This window comes from Ailuropoda melanoleuca, chromosome 6, assembly GCF_002007445.2.
Source record: "Ailuropoda melanoleuca isolate Jingjing chromosome 6, ASM200744v2, whole genome shotgun sequence".
Classification (NCBI taxonomy): Eukaryota; Metazoa; Chordata; class Mammalia; order Carnivora; family Ursidae; genus Ailuropoda; species Ailuropoda melanoleuca.
In genome coordinates, this window is record NC_048223.1 from 64,471,721 (window position 1) to 64,489,265 (window position 17,545).

The following is a 17,545-nucleotide window of genomic DNA, read 5'->3' on the forward strand; positions in this document are numbered from 1 at the left end:
TCTTGTGTACCTGAAAACTATCAGCTATAAACCAGAGACCTAGTCTCGAAATTACTAGCTATATGAACGTTCAGCAAATCAAACCGTGACAAGCCTCAATGTCTGCATCAATAAAATGGTCATATTTAATCGACCTCACCAACCTCATAGACTTAAAGAGTAAATTAAATGGACATTACTATTGCTACCCTTTTAAATTCTATTTGCTACTGATTGCAGGTTAGAAGCTTCATTTACTTATGAGTTGATTCAAGAAAAGCTAGCATGGTGCCAATTGGTATTACTTGGGTTACACAGAGTCTGCATTCCTTACTTAACATTTTTGTTTCAGGATCTTTCATTTCAAAGAGTGAAACAAATGCATGGGTACCCTAAAAAAACCCATAAACCATAACAAATACATTTTTGTAGAAAGAAAAATGTGCCAAAGACAACGAATGTTTTTTTCAGTGCAATTTCCTATTCACTAAGATAAATTTCCTAAAGGTGAATTTTAATAATTTCCAATTTATTAAACATGTAGTTGATACCTTTGGTAATAGATTTTTAGTAAGATAATTTTTTTGTTATTTTCAGACTATTCAAAAGTTCATCTAACACAACTATTGGAGAAGGCTGAAGTGATTGCAGGACGGATGCTCAAATTTTCTGTTTTTTATCGTAACCAACACAAAGAATATTTTGACTATATTCGGTAAGGATAAAAAATATATATAATGATTTATTTTACTAAATGCCATTCCAAGCTCTAGGCTCAGGTTTCCCTTAAGTCTAGTACTGTGAAATAGCAATTTTTGTTTTCTTTTCAAAATAGTTAATTATACTCTTTTATTTCCCAGAATAATTGAGTAGAAAAAATCAGATTATGGGATTTTTTTTTCACCTTACTTACATTCCTTTCTATAATCATTTGTAATGCCAGTTCCTGTCTATTTAAGTGGAAGATCTTAAACCTCCAGGGTTTAGACTGATGACCATTCATGACAAACTCCTCTACCACCCAATAACTCGACTAAATATTCCCTTCTTGCGGATTGCTTTAAGATATTGAAAATGAGGGGAGGGGTAACTTTCATGAAATACAGTGCATCAGGTGGGATTTTTCAGGCTTCAGTATAAGTGGAGATCTCTTAGCCATTATGTTGGATTAATTATTCATGAGGACAGTCTGTTTTGTTTACTTTTGAATTCCAGTGTTCAGTTAGTATTTCTAAGATAGCCTGTGTTTACACTGGGAAGCAGTTTCCAAGAATTCAAAAGAAAGCCATGCTACAGGTAGTTTTAATACCTAATAATCCTTTTGTATTTGCAGATGAAAATTTCAAGAAAGTGAAAAGAGAGATGTATGTTTTTAAAAGGCTAAAACTAAGGTTTTAAAATCATATATGCTATATAGGTTCTAAAACTTTTACGCAGTTGTCTCTATAATTTGTCACTTTAACAGCCTTGGTCTCACTTTAAACTTTAAGTTGTAAGGATTATAATGAAAAAAAATTAGGAAGCTTTGTTTTTGTTTGTTTCTTACTTCTCTAGTTTTCTTAAGTCAAGATCATGGTTTTAGATTTAAATCAGCTCCAAGCTGTGGAAAATATAAAGGGAATCAAAGAGAGAGAGAGAGAGGTGAATTTAGGCATCCAATTTCCTCAAATGAAATACTTTGCAATATCATGTTTTTATGTATATATTTTGATGCTGTAAACCATAAGGTTGAATATCTTATAAACACAAAATTCAGTCCATAATTCTTTTAGCTGGTAAATTATTTGCCCTTGAGTCTGTATATTTCATGGTGGATGCCAGTAACCTAATTTAGACAGTACAAACAGATACAACACAAATTAATGTACCTGTCAATTATGAATGGGAATGACCATATATATTTAACAAGAAAGGTTTTCTTTAAGCATAAAATTTGAAAACAAAAAGATCTATTGCTATTTTCTTTAATAAGAAATACATCAATATAATAAATACATCTTTGGTACAAGGTTTAGCGTCTTAGAATATTGCCAATGTCTATTTTAGGTGGCCACTGGAGGTCAGTATTTCCCTGATTTTCTCTGCCCTTTGGGCGGATACTAGCCTATTTTCAGGTCCTTAGATACTAAAATTTGCATCATCTGTTTTCAAAAATTCTTCTAAGAAGAAAAGAAATGATAAAGACTGCCTGGAAAAAGTCATTGTACATATCATATAATTGATTCCAGTCTACTAATATGGAAGATGTATTTACCCACAAGGAAATTTACCTTTGTTGGAGTTTCCATGACAGTTGTAAAATCTGTGTAAAGTATATCTTAATGTAGTATGTATAAATAAATATATTTCCCAAGGCATGGGTACAATTCTTCAACACTGCTTTTTTAAAAAGCTTTATTAAAAAAAGATAGTAGACATTAGCTTCAATGGACCTTGATTTTTCTTTTTAGGTAATGAACTCTAATCAAGACATAGTTCCTTTATCAGAATCCATTTAAAATGTCATCTTGTTAATCAAAATGCTTGAATAGAAATGAACCTTTCACTTACCTGACTACAGACTTTCCAAATCATTACAAACTATGAAAAAGCGTTGGGTAAATTCTGACTCAATCCATATGGATTGAGCTCATTTTGATTTCTTTCTCTAGAGATAAATTTCTAAGTGAATATTGCATTCCCTTACCCCAGATCAAAATACCACTTTCTCTCTTACTCCTTCAAGTTCACTAGGTATCCTCACTAACCTTAAAACACCTTTCTAGATCAGAAAGTTTTTTTCTTTACCAATCCACTGAGATTAGTAGACAGGTATAGGAATTCCTGGTGCTTTTAGGTGCTAGATTGTATATCCTCAAAGTTGATGTTTGTCACTAATGCTAAGTTTTCTCCTAGTCTCAGTTCCTGTCTCTATATTTTCTTCTGTTATTATTTCATTAATTGAACTTATAGATTCATGTTAGACATATATCATATCGATATTTGGTTTTTATAAATGAGAATATAGTTGTAACAAGGGTAAGAATTTTGACCTAAGACGGAATGGAAGCTTTTCTCCCTGTTTTTCCCACTAAGTATGACTAAAAACTCTGAACTTTATGTATAAAAGAAACATAAGAATCTGAGAGGTGGAAGAAGACTGAAATGTAGAGAGAAGATAAGCCAGTTAGGGACCATGGGACTCAAGGGACAATACAATGATGAGTTCCCTGAGTTCTCTTTTTAGCTCTTATATTCTGGACTGAGTTCTGAAGAAGCCAAAAACCCCCAAAATACTGATGGGTACAAACAAACAAAAAGTACCCCCAGAAAATCTGCTTTATGTACCCAAATGACCACCAAAGGGATAGTCTTGAAGACAGAAAGCTTTTAGACCATAATTGCCCTACTTCAGCCAAACACCATCAGGAAAAAAAGCATTTTCTGACCCTCACCGGCCAAGCCAAGTAGGGAACCTAGACTTCCACCTTCTACCAGCTATAAGGAAGCACCCTTTCCTCCTCCTCCATCCCCTACTGTGTTGGTGTGAGAGAAAGCTGAATGGGGAACCTGGACTTATTACCACCCCCCCACCAGTGGCAGTGTGGTGCCTGTCAACCTCCTTACTGGGGTGGAGTCACAGATGGCCTAATGAAAACCAGGACTTTTCACTGCAGCCCAGGAATACGGCTTGCTTCTATGGTTTCACTCTGTCAGTGAAGGCCTCATAAGGAGCAGTACTGAGACATCTTCTCCCTCTCCCAGCTAGATAGCATTAGCAGAAGCCTAGTGAGAGCCTTCTCTTAACTCCACCCAGTAGTGATCCCCCACCCCATGTCATTTTGGCTGACTGGGAAGTTTGGACTTTTCCCCCCTAACAGCAATGAAGTGATACTCTTACATTTCTCCTGCTGATACACAGTCAAAAGAGGCCTGCTAAAATACTGATTTAAATAAGACCTAGTATCATAACATAATACCCTAAATGTCCAAATACTATTGAAATCCACTCATGATAACAAGAATCAGAAAAATCTTGAGTGAGAAAAAATGATCAATAGACAGTGCCAAGATAACACAAATCTTAGCATTATCTGACAAAGATTTCAAACAGCCACCGTAAAAATTTTTCAATAAGCAATTACAAATGTACCTGAAATGAAAATAGAAGATATAAAGAATTAAATGGATATTGTAGAACTGAAAAGCAACTATAAGTAAGAAACAGCGGACAGAAACAACAACAAAATGAAGACAAAGGAAAGAATCCATAAACTTGAAGATAGAACAATAGAAATTACCCAGACTGGGGCTCCTAGGTGGCTCCGTTGGCTAAGCCTCTGACTCTTAATTTCAGCTCAGGTTGTGATCTCAGGATCATGAAATCGAGTCCTGCTCCATGCTTAGCGTGGAGCCTGCCTAAGATTCTCTCTCTCCCTTTCCCTCTGCCCCTCCCCCCAAAAAAAGAAAAAAAAAATTACCCAAACTGAGTAACAAAATTGAAAAAAAAAAAAAAACACAACTTCACAGACATGTAGGACTATAGCAGATCTGATATCTAATATTGATGTCATTAGAGTCAAAAAGAAAGGAGAAAAGGGTGGAGCTAATAAAGTACTCAAAGTAAAGATAGCTGAAATGTTCCCAAATTTGACCAATGACATAAATGTAAAGATTAAGGAAGCTAAGTGAATCCCAAACAGAATAAACACAAATAAATCCATGCCAAGACACCTTATAAACTCCTGAAAATTGAAGACAAACAAGTCCTGAAAGTGGTCAGAGAAAAAAAAAAAGATACTTCACCTGTGGTGTCTTTGAATAACATCATCATTGGAAACCATATAGGCCAGAAAGAAGCCACACAACATTTTTAAGTTCTGAAAGAGAATTGTCAACCCAGAATCCTGTATCTAGTGAAAATAGCCTTCAAGAATAAAGGGGAATCAAGACATTCTCAGATTAAGGAAAATTAAGGGGAATTTGTCACCAGCATATCTACTGTAAAAGAATGACCAAAAGAATTTTTTTCAAAAGATTTTATTTATTTATTCGACAGAGATAGAGACAGCCAGCGAGAGAGGGAACACAAGCAGGGGGAGTGGGAGAGGAAGAAGCAGGCTCATAGCGGAGGAGCCTGATGTGGGGCTCGATCTCATAACGCCGGGATCACGCCCTGAGCCGAAGGCAGACGCTTAACCGCTGTGCCACCCAGGCACCCCAAGAATTTTTTTTTAATTCATCATGATGAGTATACTCTTCAATCCCCATCCTGTATTTCTCCTATCACCCTACCAACCTCCCCTCTGGTAGCCATCAGTTTGTTCTCTATAGTTAAGAGTCTGTTTCTTAGTTTGTCTCTCTCTCTCTCTTTTTTTTTTATTTGCTTATTTGTTGTCATTCTTAAATTCCACATATGAGTGAAATCATATGGTATTTGTCTTTCTCTGACTGACTTCTTTCACTTAGCACTATACTCTTTAGGTTTATCCATGTTGTTGCAAATAGTAAGATTTCATGCTTTTCTTTGGCTGAATAATATACTATTATATATATATATATATATAATCTCCCACATCTTCTTTATGCATTCATCAGTCAATAGACACTTGGGCTGCTTCCATAATTCAGTGATTATAAATAATGTTGCAGTAAACAGGGGTGCTTGTATCCCTTTGAATTAGGGTTTTGTATTATTTGGGTAAATATCTAGTAGTGCAATTCCTGGATCATAGGGTAGATCTATTTTATTTTTTGAGGAACCTCCCTGTTTTCTACAGTGGCTATACCAGTTAGCAATCCCACCAAAAGGTCAAGAGGGTTCCTTTTTCTCCACATCCTTGCCAACACTTGTTTGTTGTGTTGTTGATTTTAGTCATTCTGACAGGTGTGAGGTGATATCTCATTGTAGTTTCAATTTGCATTTACCTACTGATTAGTGATGTTGAGCATCTTTTCATGTGTTTGTTGGCCATCTGGATGCCTTCTTTGGAGAAATGTCTGTTCATTCCTTCTGCCCATTTTTAATTGGATTATTTGGGTTTTTTGGTGTTGACTTGTAGATGTTGCTTATATATTTCGTATACTAACCCTTCATCAGATAATGTCATTTGCAAATATTTTCTCCCATTTCATAGGTTGCCTATTTATTTTGTTGTTTCCTTCACTGTGCAGAAGCTTTTTATTTTGATGTAGTCCCAATAGTTTGTTTTTGCTTTTATTTCCCCTGACTCAGGAGACATATCTAGAAAAATGTTTCTGTGGCTGATATCAGAGAAATTACTGCCTGTGCTCTCTTCTAGGATTTTTATGATTTCAGGTTTCACATTTAGGTCTTTAATCCCTTTTGAGTTTACTTTTGTGTGTGGTGTAAGAAAGTGGCCCAGTTTCATTCTTTTGCATGTAGTTTCTCAACACCATTTGTGTTCCCATTGGATATTCTTTCTTCCTTTGTCAAAAATAAGATTAACCCATATAATTGTGGGTTTATTTCTGGGTTTTCTGTTCTGCTCCATTGATCTCCATGTCTGTTTTTGTGCCAGTACCATACTGTTTTAATTACTCCCACTTTGTAATATAACTTGAAGTCTGGAATTGTGATACCTCCAGCTTTGTTTTTCTTTTCCAAGATTGCTTTGGCTATTCAAGGTCTTTTGTGGTCTTTTGTGGTTCCATACAAATTTTGGGATTGCTTGTTCTAGTTCTGTGACAAATGCTATTGCTATTTTGATAGGGATTGCATTAAATGTGTAGATCACTTTGGGTAGTATAGACATTTCAACAATATTTGTTCTTCCAACTCATAAGCATGGAATGTCTTTCCATTTCTTTGTGTCATCTTGAATTTTTTTCATCACGTTTTATAGTTTTTGGAGTACAGGTCTTTTACCTCTTTGGCTGAGTTTATGCCCAGATATTTTAGTGCATTTTGGTGCATTTGTAAATGGGATTGTTTTCTTGATTTCTCTTTCTGCTGCTTCATTATTAGTGTATAGGAATGCAATGGATTTCTGTACCTAGATTTTTTTTCCTGTAACTTGACTGAATTCATTTATCAGTTCTAGTAGTTTTTCAGTGAGTCTTTAGGGTTTATATATATAGTATCATGTCATCTGCTTACAGTGAGAGTTTTACTTCTTCCTTACCAATTTGGATACATTTTCTTTCTTTATGTTGATTGCTGTGGCTAGGACATCTAGTACTACGTTGAATAAAAGTAGTGAGAGTGGACATCCTTGCCTTGTTCCTGACCTTAGGGGAATACTCTGAGATTTTCCCCATTGAGTATTATGTTCTCTGTGGGTTTTTCATATAAGGTCTTTATTATGTTGAGGTATGTTTCCTCTAAATCTACTTTGTTGATGGTTTTATCTGAGTGGACATTGTACTTTGTCAAATTTTTTTTTCTGCATCTGTTGAAAGAATCATATGGTTCTTATCCTTTCTCTAATTGATGTGATGTATCATGTTGATTGTTTTGTGAATATTGAACCACCCTTACATCTTGGGAATAAATCCCATTTGATTATGGTGTATGATTTTTTTAATGTATTATTGGTTTGCTAATATTTTGTTGAGGATTTTTGCATGTATATTCATGAGTGATGTTGGCTTATAGTTCTCTTTTTTTGTGGTGTCTTTATCTGGTTTTGATATCAGGGCGATACTGGCCTCATAGAATGAATTTGTAAGTTTTCCTTCCTCTTACATTTTTTGGAATAGTTTGAGAAGAATGGGTATTAACTCTTCGCTAAATGTTTAGTAGAATTTGTTTGTGAAGCTGTTTGGTCCTGGACTTTTGTTTTTTGAGAGATTTTTTTATTACCAGTTCAGCTTCATTGCTGGTAATTGATGTGTTCAAATTTTCTATTTCTTCCTGCTTTAGTTTTGGTAGGTAATAGGTTTCCAGAAATTTATCCATTTCTTCCAAGTTACCCAGTTTGTTGGCATTTAGGATATGTTAAAATTGTTTGTATTTCTGTAGTGTTGGTTGTTATTTCTCCTTCTTCATTAGTAATTTTTGTGCATTTGGGCCCTCTCTCTCTCTTTTTTTAATGGGTCTGGCTAGAGTTTTATCAATTTTGTTGATCTTTTCAAAGAACCAGCTCCTGGTTTCATTGATCTGTTCTACTGTTATTTTAGTTTCTATATCATTTATTTCTACTCTGATCTCTATTATTTCCTTCCTTTGCTAGGTTTGCGGTTTTTTTTTTCTTTTTTTATTTTTATTTATTTTATTATTTTTTTTAATTTTATTTTATTATATTATGTTAATCACCATACAGTACATCCCCAGATTCCGATGTAAAGTTTGATGCTTCATTAGTTGCGTATAACACCCAGTGCACCATGCAATACGTGCCCTCCTTACTACCCATCACCAGTCTATCCCATTCCCCCACCCCCTCCCCTCTGAAGTCTTCAGTTTGTTTCTCATAGTCCATAGTCTCTCATGTTTCATTCCCCCTTCTGATTACCCCCCTTTTCTTTATCCCTTTCTTCCCCTACCGATCATCCTAGTTCTTATGTTCCATAGATGAGAGAAATCATATGATAATTGTCTTTCTCTGCTTGACTTATTTCACTTAGCATTATCTCCTCCAGTGCCGTCCATGTTGCAGCAAATGTTGAGAATTCGTTCTTTCTGATAGCTGAGTAATATTCCATTGTATATATGGACCACAGCTTCTTAATCCAGTCATCTGTTGAAGGGCATCTCGGCTCCTTCCATGATTTGGCTATTGTGGACAATGCAGCTATGAACATTGGGGTGCATATGGCCCTTCTCTTTACTACGTCTGTATCTTTGGGGTAAACACCCAGTAGTGCAATGGCTGGGTCATAGGGTAGTTCAATTTTTAACTTTTTAAGGGACCTCCACACTGTTTTCCAGAGTGGCTGTACCAACTTGCATTCCCACCAACAATGTAGGAGGGATCCCCTTTCTCCACATCCTCTCCAACAATTGTTGTTTCTTGCCTTGTCTATCTTTGCCATTCTAACTGGCGTAAGGTGGTATCTCAGTGTGGTTTTGATTTGAATTTCCCTGATGGCTAATGATTTTGAACATTTTTTCATGTGTCTGTTAGCCATTTGTATGTCTTCATTGGAAAAGTGTCTGTTCATATCTTCTGCCCATTTTATGATTTGTTTATTTGTTTCTCGTGTATTGAGTTTGAGAAGTTCTTTGTAGATCTTGGATACCAGTCCTTTATCTGTGGTGTCCTTTGCAAATATATTCTCCCATTCCGTGGGCTGTCTCTTAGTTTTTTTGACTGTTTCCTTGGCTGTGCAGAAGCTCTTTATCCTGATAAAGTCCCATAAGTTCATTTTATCTTTTATTTCTCTTGCCTTTGGAGATGTGTCGTGAAAAAGGTTGCTCTGGCCGATGTCATAGAAGTTGTTGCCTATGTTCTCCTCTAGAATTTTGATGGATTCCTGTCTCACATTGAGGTCTTTCATCCATTTGGAGTTTATTTTTGTGTATGGTGTGAGAGAGTGGTCAAGTTTCATTCTTTTGCATGTAGCTGTCCAATTTTCCCAGCACCATTTATTGAAGAGACTGTCTTTTTTCCACCGGATGTTTTTTCCTGCTTTATCAAAGATTAGTTGCCCAAAGAGCCGAGGGTCCATTTCTGGGTTCTCTATTCTGTTCCATTGGTCGATGTGTCTGTTTTTGTGCCAGTACCATGCTGTCTTTGTGATCACAGCTTTGTAGTACAGCTCGAAATCCGGCATTGTGATGCCCCCAGCTTTGTTTTTCCTTTTCAACAGTTCCTTGGAGATTCGGGGCCTTTTCTGGTTCCATACAAATTTAAGGACTATTTGTTCCAGTTCTTTGAAAAATGTCCTCGGTATTTTGATCGGGATAGCATTGAAAGTGTAGATTGCTCTGGGTAGTATGGACATTTTAACTATGTTAATTCTTCCAATCCATGAGCATGGAATATTTTTCCATCTTTTTATGTCTTCCTCAATATCTTTCAAAAGTGATCTATAGTTTCTAGCATATAGGTCCTTTACGTCTCTGGTTAAGTTAATTCCAAGGTAACGCATGGTTTTTGGTGTTATTGTAAATGGGATGGATTCCCTAATTTCTCTTTCTTCAGTCTCGTTATTCGTGTATAGAAATGCAACTGATTTCTGGGCATTGATTTTGTATCCTGCCACCTTACTGAATTGTTCTATAACTTCTAATAGTTTGGGAGTGGATTCCTTTGGGTTTTCCATATAGAGTATCATGTCATCTGCAAAGAGAGACAGTTTGACTTCTTCTTTGCCGATTTGGATACCTTTGATCCCTTTTTGTCTTCTGATTGCTGTTGCAAGGACTTCTAGTACTATGTTGAATAATAGTGGCGAGAGTGGGCATCCTTGTCGTGTTCCTGATCTTAAGGGAAAGGCTTCCAGCTTTTCCCCATTGAGAATAATGCTTGCAGTAGGCTTTTCATAGATGGCTTTTATGAGATTGAGAAATGTACCCTCTATTCCTACACTCTGAAGGGTTTTAATCAGGAAAGGATGCTGTATTTTGTCAAATGCTTTTTCTGCATCAATTGAGAGGATCATATGGTTCTTGAGTCTTTTCTTGTTGATATGATGTATCACATTGATTGATTTGCGAGTGTTGAACCATGCTTGCATCCCAGGTATGAATCCCACTTGGTCATGATGGATAATCCTTTTAATGTACTGTTGGATTCTATTAGCAAGGATCTTGTTGAGGATTTTGGCATCCATATTCATTAGAGAAATCGGTCTGTAATTCTCCTTTTTGAGGGGGTCTTTGCCTGGTTTGGGGATCAAGGTAATATTAGCCTCATAGAATGAGTTTGGTAGCTTTCCTTCTGTTTCTATTTTTTGAAATAGCTTTAGGAGAATAGGTATTATTTCTTCTTTGAATGTTTGGTAGAATTCCCCAGGAAAACCGTCTGGGCCTGGAGTTTTATTATTTGGAAGGTTGTTTATCACTGACTCAATTTCTTCATAGTTAATTGGCCTATTTAAGAAATCTATTTCTTCCTGTTTCAGTCTTGGTAGTTTATAGGTTTCCAGGAAGGCCTCCATCTCTTCCAGATTGTTTAGTTTTTTGGCATATAGCTGTTGATAAAAGTTTCTAATAATCCTTGCAATTTCAATGGTGCTGGTCGTGACCTCTCCCTTTTCAGTCATAATTTTAATAATCTCAGTCCTTTCTCTTTGTTTTTGGACAAGTTTTGCCAGTGGTCTATCAATTTTATGGATTCTCTCAAAGAACCAGCTTCTAGTCCTGTTGATCTGCTCTACTGTGGTTCTGGTCTCTAATTCATTGATTTCTGCTCTAATCTTGGTCAACTCCTTCCTTGTCAGTGGGTTAGGCCTGTCCCTCTGTTGCTGTTCCAGTTTCTTGAGGTGAGAATATAGAAACTGCATTTTCGATTTTTCTATTCTTTTGAGTGAGGCTTGGATGGCTATGTATTTCCCCCTTAGGTTTGCGTTTTGTTTGTTGTTCTTTTTCTAGCTCCTGTAGGGGTGAAGTAAGACTCTTTGAGATTTTTTTCTTGCTTCTTGAGGTAAGCCTGTATAAACTTCCACCTTAGAACCTCTTTTGCTGCATCCCAAAGATTTTGGACCATTGTGTTTTCTAAAAGAAGTTTTTGAAAAAGGGAAGAGAATGATAATAGAAGGAATTTGGGAACATCAGGAGGAAAGGAAGAAGAGTAAGAATAAAAATATGGGGTCCAATCCAGAAAATTCATACATCTCTTATTTATCTAGTGTCCTCTAATATGTGAGTTGCTTGGTCTTCCCTTGAATCTGCATTTTTAATAAGCTTCCTTGGTAGTTCTTAGGCACTAGAATTTGAGACTCATTGCTGTTCTAAAGTTAGGGGAGACCCTGGGCATACCTCACTGACCCACAGGCTCTTTTAGAAGCATGCTGACTGGGAAAAGCTTCTCATACTTGTATGGTAGGTTGTAATTTTCATCCCAACTTATGCTGGTCAAGGACCCAACAAGAAAGGGAAGGCACACTTAGTGGGAGTTCTGGAGAAAATTTGACAAAAGCACCATTCATAAAGGTAGAAACAGAGTTAAGGCACTAATAAGGGATGGTAAAGCAAACAGGAACTATCAAGAGTTGAAAGGTTTTACTACTCTTAGGAAGGGAAATAGAGGACACCGAATAGGAGAAGTAGTAAGAGACATATAGTACATACAAATCCAGCCACACCAGAACTACAAGGCTCTGAAGCATGTCTGAAGACAGCACACTCAAGGCTTTCCTTTCTCCTCTCCTAGATCTGATGGTGCCTCCCATAAGGAGAGCTGAAATGGAAGGGACCAAGGGACAAAGAACCAAATGATAGAGTCCCAACCCATAGTGGAAGGCAAGAAGGATGGAAAATAGATCTGGGGGGACAGTAAAGGGAGAATAACTAGCTCTGATAAAAGAAAAACGCAGGATAGGGGACCTGATTAGTAAACTGTACCTAGGGAAAAAAAAAAAACAACACAAAATAAAGCAAAACTCTTTTGTGCTAATATATATACATGGAAGCACCCATATTAGGACTAAATTTTGGCATACTTTAAAGAAACATTCAATATATTTAACCAATACTGTTAGTCCAGTTTTCTCTTCAAAGAGCCACTTCTGAAACCCAGTAGGCATATAATGGTTATGATTTCAGTTGTAAGATTCCTAATTCCACTTTGGTTTTTCCAGCCAGGAAATTTTTTTATGTAAAGACCTGTAAGGTTTGTAGCAGAACATCCTTGCATTAAAATACATAAAAGTAAAGTAAGTCAAAAGGTGGATTCTCCTTGATCTGACAGCAGGATGAGCACTGACTTTTGGGCCTATCACCAGTCAAATCTACACGTAAATCAATAGCTTTACTACTTTTATACCAAGAAGTGACCATATCTTTTCTCATGCAGAGAACATCATGGGAATGCTATGCAACCATCAGTCAAGGATAACAGTGGTAGCCATGGCTCGCCTATCAGTGGTAAATTAGAAGGCATCTTCTTCAGCTGCAGCACTGAATTCAATACTGGGAAGCCACCCCAGGATTCACCTTATGGAAGATACAGGTTTGAGATTGCAGCAGAAAAACTTTTTAATCCCAATACTAACTTATACTTTGGGGACTTCTACTGTATGTACACTGCTTATCATTATGTGATTCTTGTTATTGCCCCTGTGGGATCACCAGGAGATGAATTTTGTAAGCAGCGCCTTCCTCAGCTAAATTCCAAGGATAATAAATTTTTGACCTGCACAGAAGAAGATGGGGTGCTGGTTTACCACCATGCCCAGGATGTCATTTTAGAAGTCATTTACACTGACCCTGTGGATCTTTCTCTGGGCACTGTAGCAGAAATCACTGGTCATCAGCTCATGAGTTTGTCTACTGCAAATGCAAAGAAAGATCCCAGCTGCAAAACCTGTAATATCAGTGTTGGACGTTAATGCCCACTTTTCTTATTCTTACCCAGTCTCTTTTCTTCCCCTAAGAGCATTGATCCTCTGTTGTCCATTTTCATTACCAGATGTTTTCCACTGAAGCATGCACATGCCGCTATCACCAAAAGCAAATTGCCATTTTTCAAATTTCATCCAGAGCCGTTTTAGTGTTTCCTATTCCCTGCCCTTCCCATTACTTTCAATGATGAACGTTCTCCTCTGACACTTTATTGCCTAGATGCTGCAATGTTTTTGTTTTTCCTTTATGCCAAACATAACAAAGCAATTATATAAACTGCTTTAGCAAAATACAAAATAACGGCTTATAAAGGGTGTTTATGCATTCATTTTAATCTACTGAACAAATATTGGGATAACTCCAAACCGCATGAAAGGGTGTAATTGCAGCATGAGTTAAATCTTGAAGCCTAGAATTGTCAGCACTTCCAACTTGTTGTTTGACAGTGTTATTTATGTTATTTATATTAGCTAACAGGAAACAACTATTGTGTTTCAACATAATAAATATAATAGAAAAATATTTTATTTGTATTGTTGTATAAAATATTTACAATCATATAGAATATATAGAGTTACATTTTAATAGCAATTGTATACATGTCATGAAACTATTTCCCTTATCAAAGATGTAGTTTGTAAACTTCAAATAGCTGTGTATCTGTCCTGTTACAAGTAGATGACATCAATTAAACAAATTTATGAAGGACATCATTCTGATTCAGAAAAGTTATAAAATATCAGGTAAATACAGAGAAAACAATAAGCCTCTGAAATACTCTGCTTCTGAAAGTCAATATTCTTCCATCCAAACTATATGAAAATGTGAATTTGTTCAACATCATGCTTAAACATTACAGAAAACAGAAATACAAACATGGTTGGTACAAGAGAGAAAATGTTGACCTTTTACTATTTTTACAAGGCAAAAATAATGTGTGTTTTAGTACAAAATAACACAAAACTATATGCACTAAAGTTGATGAAGCAAATAAAATATTCTGGCTTCTTTTCCAAGGTGTCTTAACAATCTCCAAACCTTTCATTTTGTACAGAATGAAGAATACCTACAATTCATGAGAAAGCTTTGTGACTTTACAAAGTTTATGTAGACCTTGGAACATTAAGAAAAATGCATATTCCCAATGGAAAAATAGTTATATACTCTTATAGTAAACAAAAAGATTAGCAATCATAACTATGATCACATTAGATTATATACTGCAGACCACAGATCTATCCAAAATACCTATTTTCAAATTTTAATACAATATTTTATTTTAATATATAAACATCTGTCAATTATAGACAAAGATAATTCACAAAGTACATGCTATCAGAATGAACTTTGGTAACCAGAAATGTAAATTTCAAATAACAGATAAAATAATGTGCTATTTTTATATAGAAATAAAAAATTAGCGGTGACACATTCTAGTATGCTTTACTGAATAGCCTAGCGGACTTAAGGGACAAGGTAGATTTTTTTTATCACTTAAAAATCTATTAGAAGTTTCAAATAAATTACATTCTTACTAGCTGTATTCCTTCCTACATAAAAAGAAGAGTTTCTTTTCCTCCTCTTGCTGATTTTATAAAAATCATGCTGTTTTCCATACACTAACATAAGCGATTTCTGGACACTAAATAGACTTTCCCTAATAAGTGGCCCACTGAAAAAGTATTATTTAGATTTGATAAAATATTAAGATTTTTTTGAAATAATTATACTGACTGTGCATTTTCTCCTTAGCATGGAGGAGACTGAAATTTTTTTTCCAATTATATAATCTGTTGTTATATTTTCCCCCATTTAAATCCTCCTTCCTCATTGATAGTTCCACTTGCCATCCCTTCTTAAAAACAGCTAATATTACCACTAAAGTGCTTCCATTTTCAGTGTATCGAAACTACTTAGCAGGAATGGCAGAGGAAAATAAACTTGACCTTATCTTGGTTGAAAGTGAGCACAAACACTTCCTGAACCTCAGATTGTTTTGGCCACATCTTGCTTGCTGATGAGGACCTCTAATAGTCTCAGTTTGGCTTTTATGTGCTTGTATTCATAGTACTCGTCTGCCATTGGTATCCTATCTTCCTTTTGTGGACTTCTGCAAAACAGAAAATACTCTCTATTAGCTCATAATAAATAAAGTCATTAAAAATCCTTTTAAATAATTCTTACATGAGAAAGTACATAGTAGAAGTTTCCACTTGGTTTTTGCATCATGTCTTTTTTACCTTCCCTTCCACCTTCACTCACTCCCTCCTCCATGTGTCATTAGGTTTTTGTATAATAGTACCTTTTGAGAACTTGAATGTCATGGGTATTTTGCAAATATTTGGTCCACTGCATAGACATACAACAATGGAGCAAGTAAAAAGGAAAAAAAAAAAAAACTCTCAAGGCATTCTTAGTCTAGTCTTTCTCCCATTACTCATACCACAGTTCACACCTATGAAGAATGTTCAGCCCTTACAATGAGAGTTGTTAAAAATTCAACCTAAAAACTACATAAATTAAGCGAAATAATTTATAAATTTATGGTAATGGGGGGAAAAGCTCAATGGCTACCTCATAAACATAAAATATCTCCAAGTTTTCTTTTAATTATAATACCTATCTCTGCTAATGTATAGTAGAATCAGTGAGATGTTCATGGATTGAATTTATATGAGTCTGAATTGCAATGGTTCTCTTTGTACACTAATTCTAAGGCTAGATATCTGAGAAAACGTGTTTTATATATATGCATTCTAACTACTATATGTTCTTGCCATTTACTTTGAAGAATGTTTGGGTAACATCTGGAGTTAAAACCATTTCCTTTCCACAAAAATATGTTGCCAGGATATGTTATCTAAAGGGTAGTAATTGCTTCAGGATCTTAGAATGCTCTTCTCTCCTTGGTTGCTAAGATTACCGATTACTTCTAGAACACTTTCATTCATGACTTTGAAGTACAAGGAGTGGAAAACAGATCAAACACCACAGTTGCTACTGAATATAAACACAAATACTCTCTGATATTAGTGTGGCTGAATGTACGTACATAGCAAGCATTTAATGTTTTACCTATACTCCCTTCTCTTTTCCCAGTACTGATAAAAGATAAAAATTTTTAAAAAGCGTGAATCTATAATAAAGATTTTCTAAGAATAGAGTTATCTACTTGTGATGCACCACTCTACACTGCCCTGGAATTTCTAGTACAGAACTCAGAACAGTACACAAATCTGGAGACAAGGTTTCTCTTAAATATTGTCTAAATTATTTAACAGAATTCCTTTGCCTCCATTCTGTATTATGGACCAAACTTTTAACTGGGCCTCTAAAGACCACCTTAATTTATAGAAACATATCTAAGTGAAGAAATGATCTAATTTATCAGGAAACACTAGTAACCCATCATGCAACTTTTCACTGATCTGCATACTCCATTTGGCTAATAAACCAGAGTGTATGGGCCAGAATGAAAAATTTTGCTAAGTATTTCCTGAGGCAGTATTCCCATTATGTAAAACATGCTAATGTGCTTGGTACAGTTCCTGGCTTATAACTGTTAATGTTATATCTACATGATTATTCCTCTTGCTTGGCAAATATTACCAAGAACATTTACAGTAACTTAAAATTTTTAGTGATCCATTTGCATGGCTGTTTTACCTCATGGACAGGATTAGGCCTTCCTAATAAAATTTCTTAGGATAACAAGATTAAGATCCATATTCCCTAATCATTAAACCCTTTGATTTCAGTTGTGATACACCACCACTTTGGCATTTAGTTCAAGTATATTACCACAAGAGGGCATACAACCTCAGTCAAATACAGGCGAATCTGAAGTAGGGTTAAGACGCAAAGGTGCAGTAGAACACTATACATAGAACATCACTAACTTCCCTGTACATCAAAGGTATGCCAAGTACCCCTGGAGCTCCATTAGGCAGGATAACTAGCACACTGGGTGGTCTCAAACTCTTTGGACTCCTGGGTATATACAGGTTAAAAAAATGTAAGTGTAAAATCTGTATGGAAATTCTGTAAAGGGAAAAAATGGAAATGGAAAAAGAAAACAAGAAATTATGTTTTATGTTCTAAGTTTAACAGCCACAT

At 35.6% G+C, this 17,545-nt stretch overlaps 2 protein-coding genes across 5 annotated transcripts in view; one reads left to right on the plus strand and one right to left on the minus strand.

The window, feature by feature from the left end:
- PHYHIPL (phytanoyl-CoA 2-hydroxylase interacting protein like) overlaps positions 1-13,929 on the plus strand; it is an 80,643-nt gene extending 66,714 nt beyond the window's left edge. Inside the window, exons 4-5 of the mRNA XM_034662539.1 lie at positions 577-694; positions 12,882-13,929. Coding sequence (XP_034518430.1) covers positions 577-694; positions 12,882-13,416 — 653 coding nt within the window. The 3' untranslated portion in view covers positions 13,417-13,929. The remainder of the gene's footprint in view (positions 1-576; positions 695-12,881) is intronic.
- Positions 13,930-14,185: 256 nt separating this feature from the next.
- Positions 14,186-17,545, minus strand: part of FAM13C (family with sequence similarity 13 member C) — a 136,728-nt gene continuing 133,368 nt past the window's right edge. For all 4 annotated transcript variants that reach the window (XM_034662536.1, XM_011216922.3, XM_011216918.3 and 1 more), the window contains one exon: positions 14,186-15,539. In XM_034662536.1, coding sequence (XP_034518427.1) covers positions 15,416-15,539 — 124 coding nt within the window. In that variant the 3' untranslated portion in view covers positions 14,186-15,415. The remainder of the gene's footprint in view (positions 15,540-17,545) is intronic.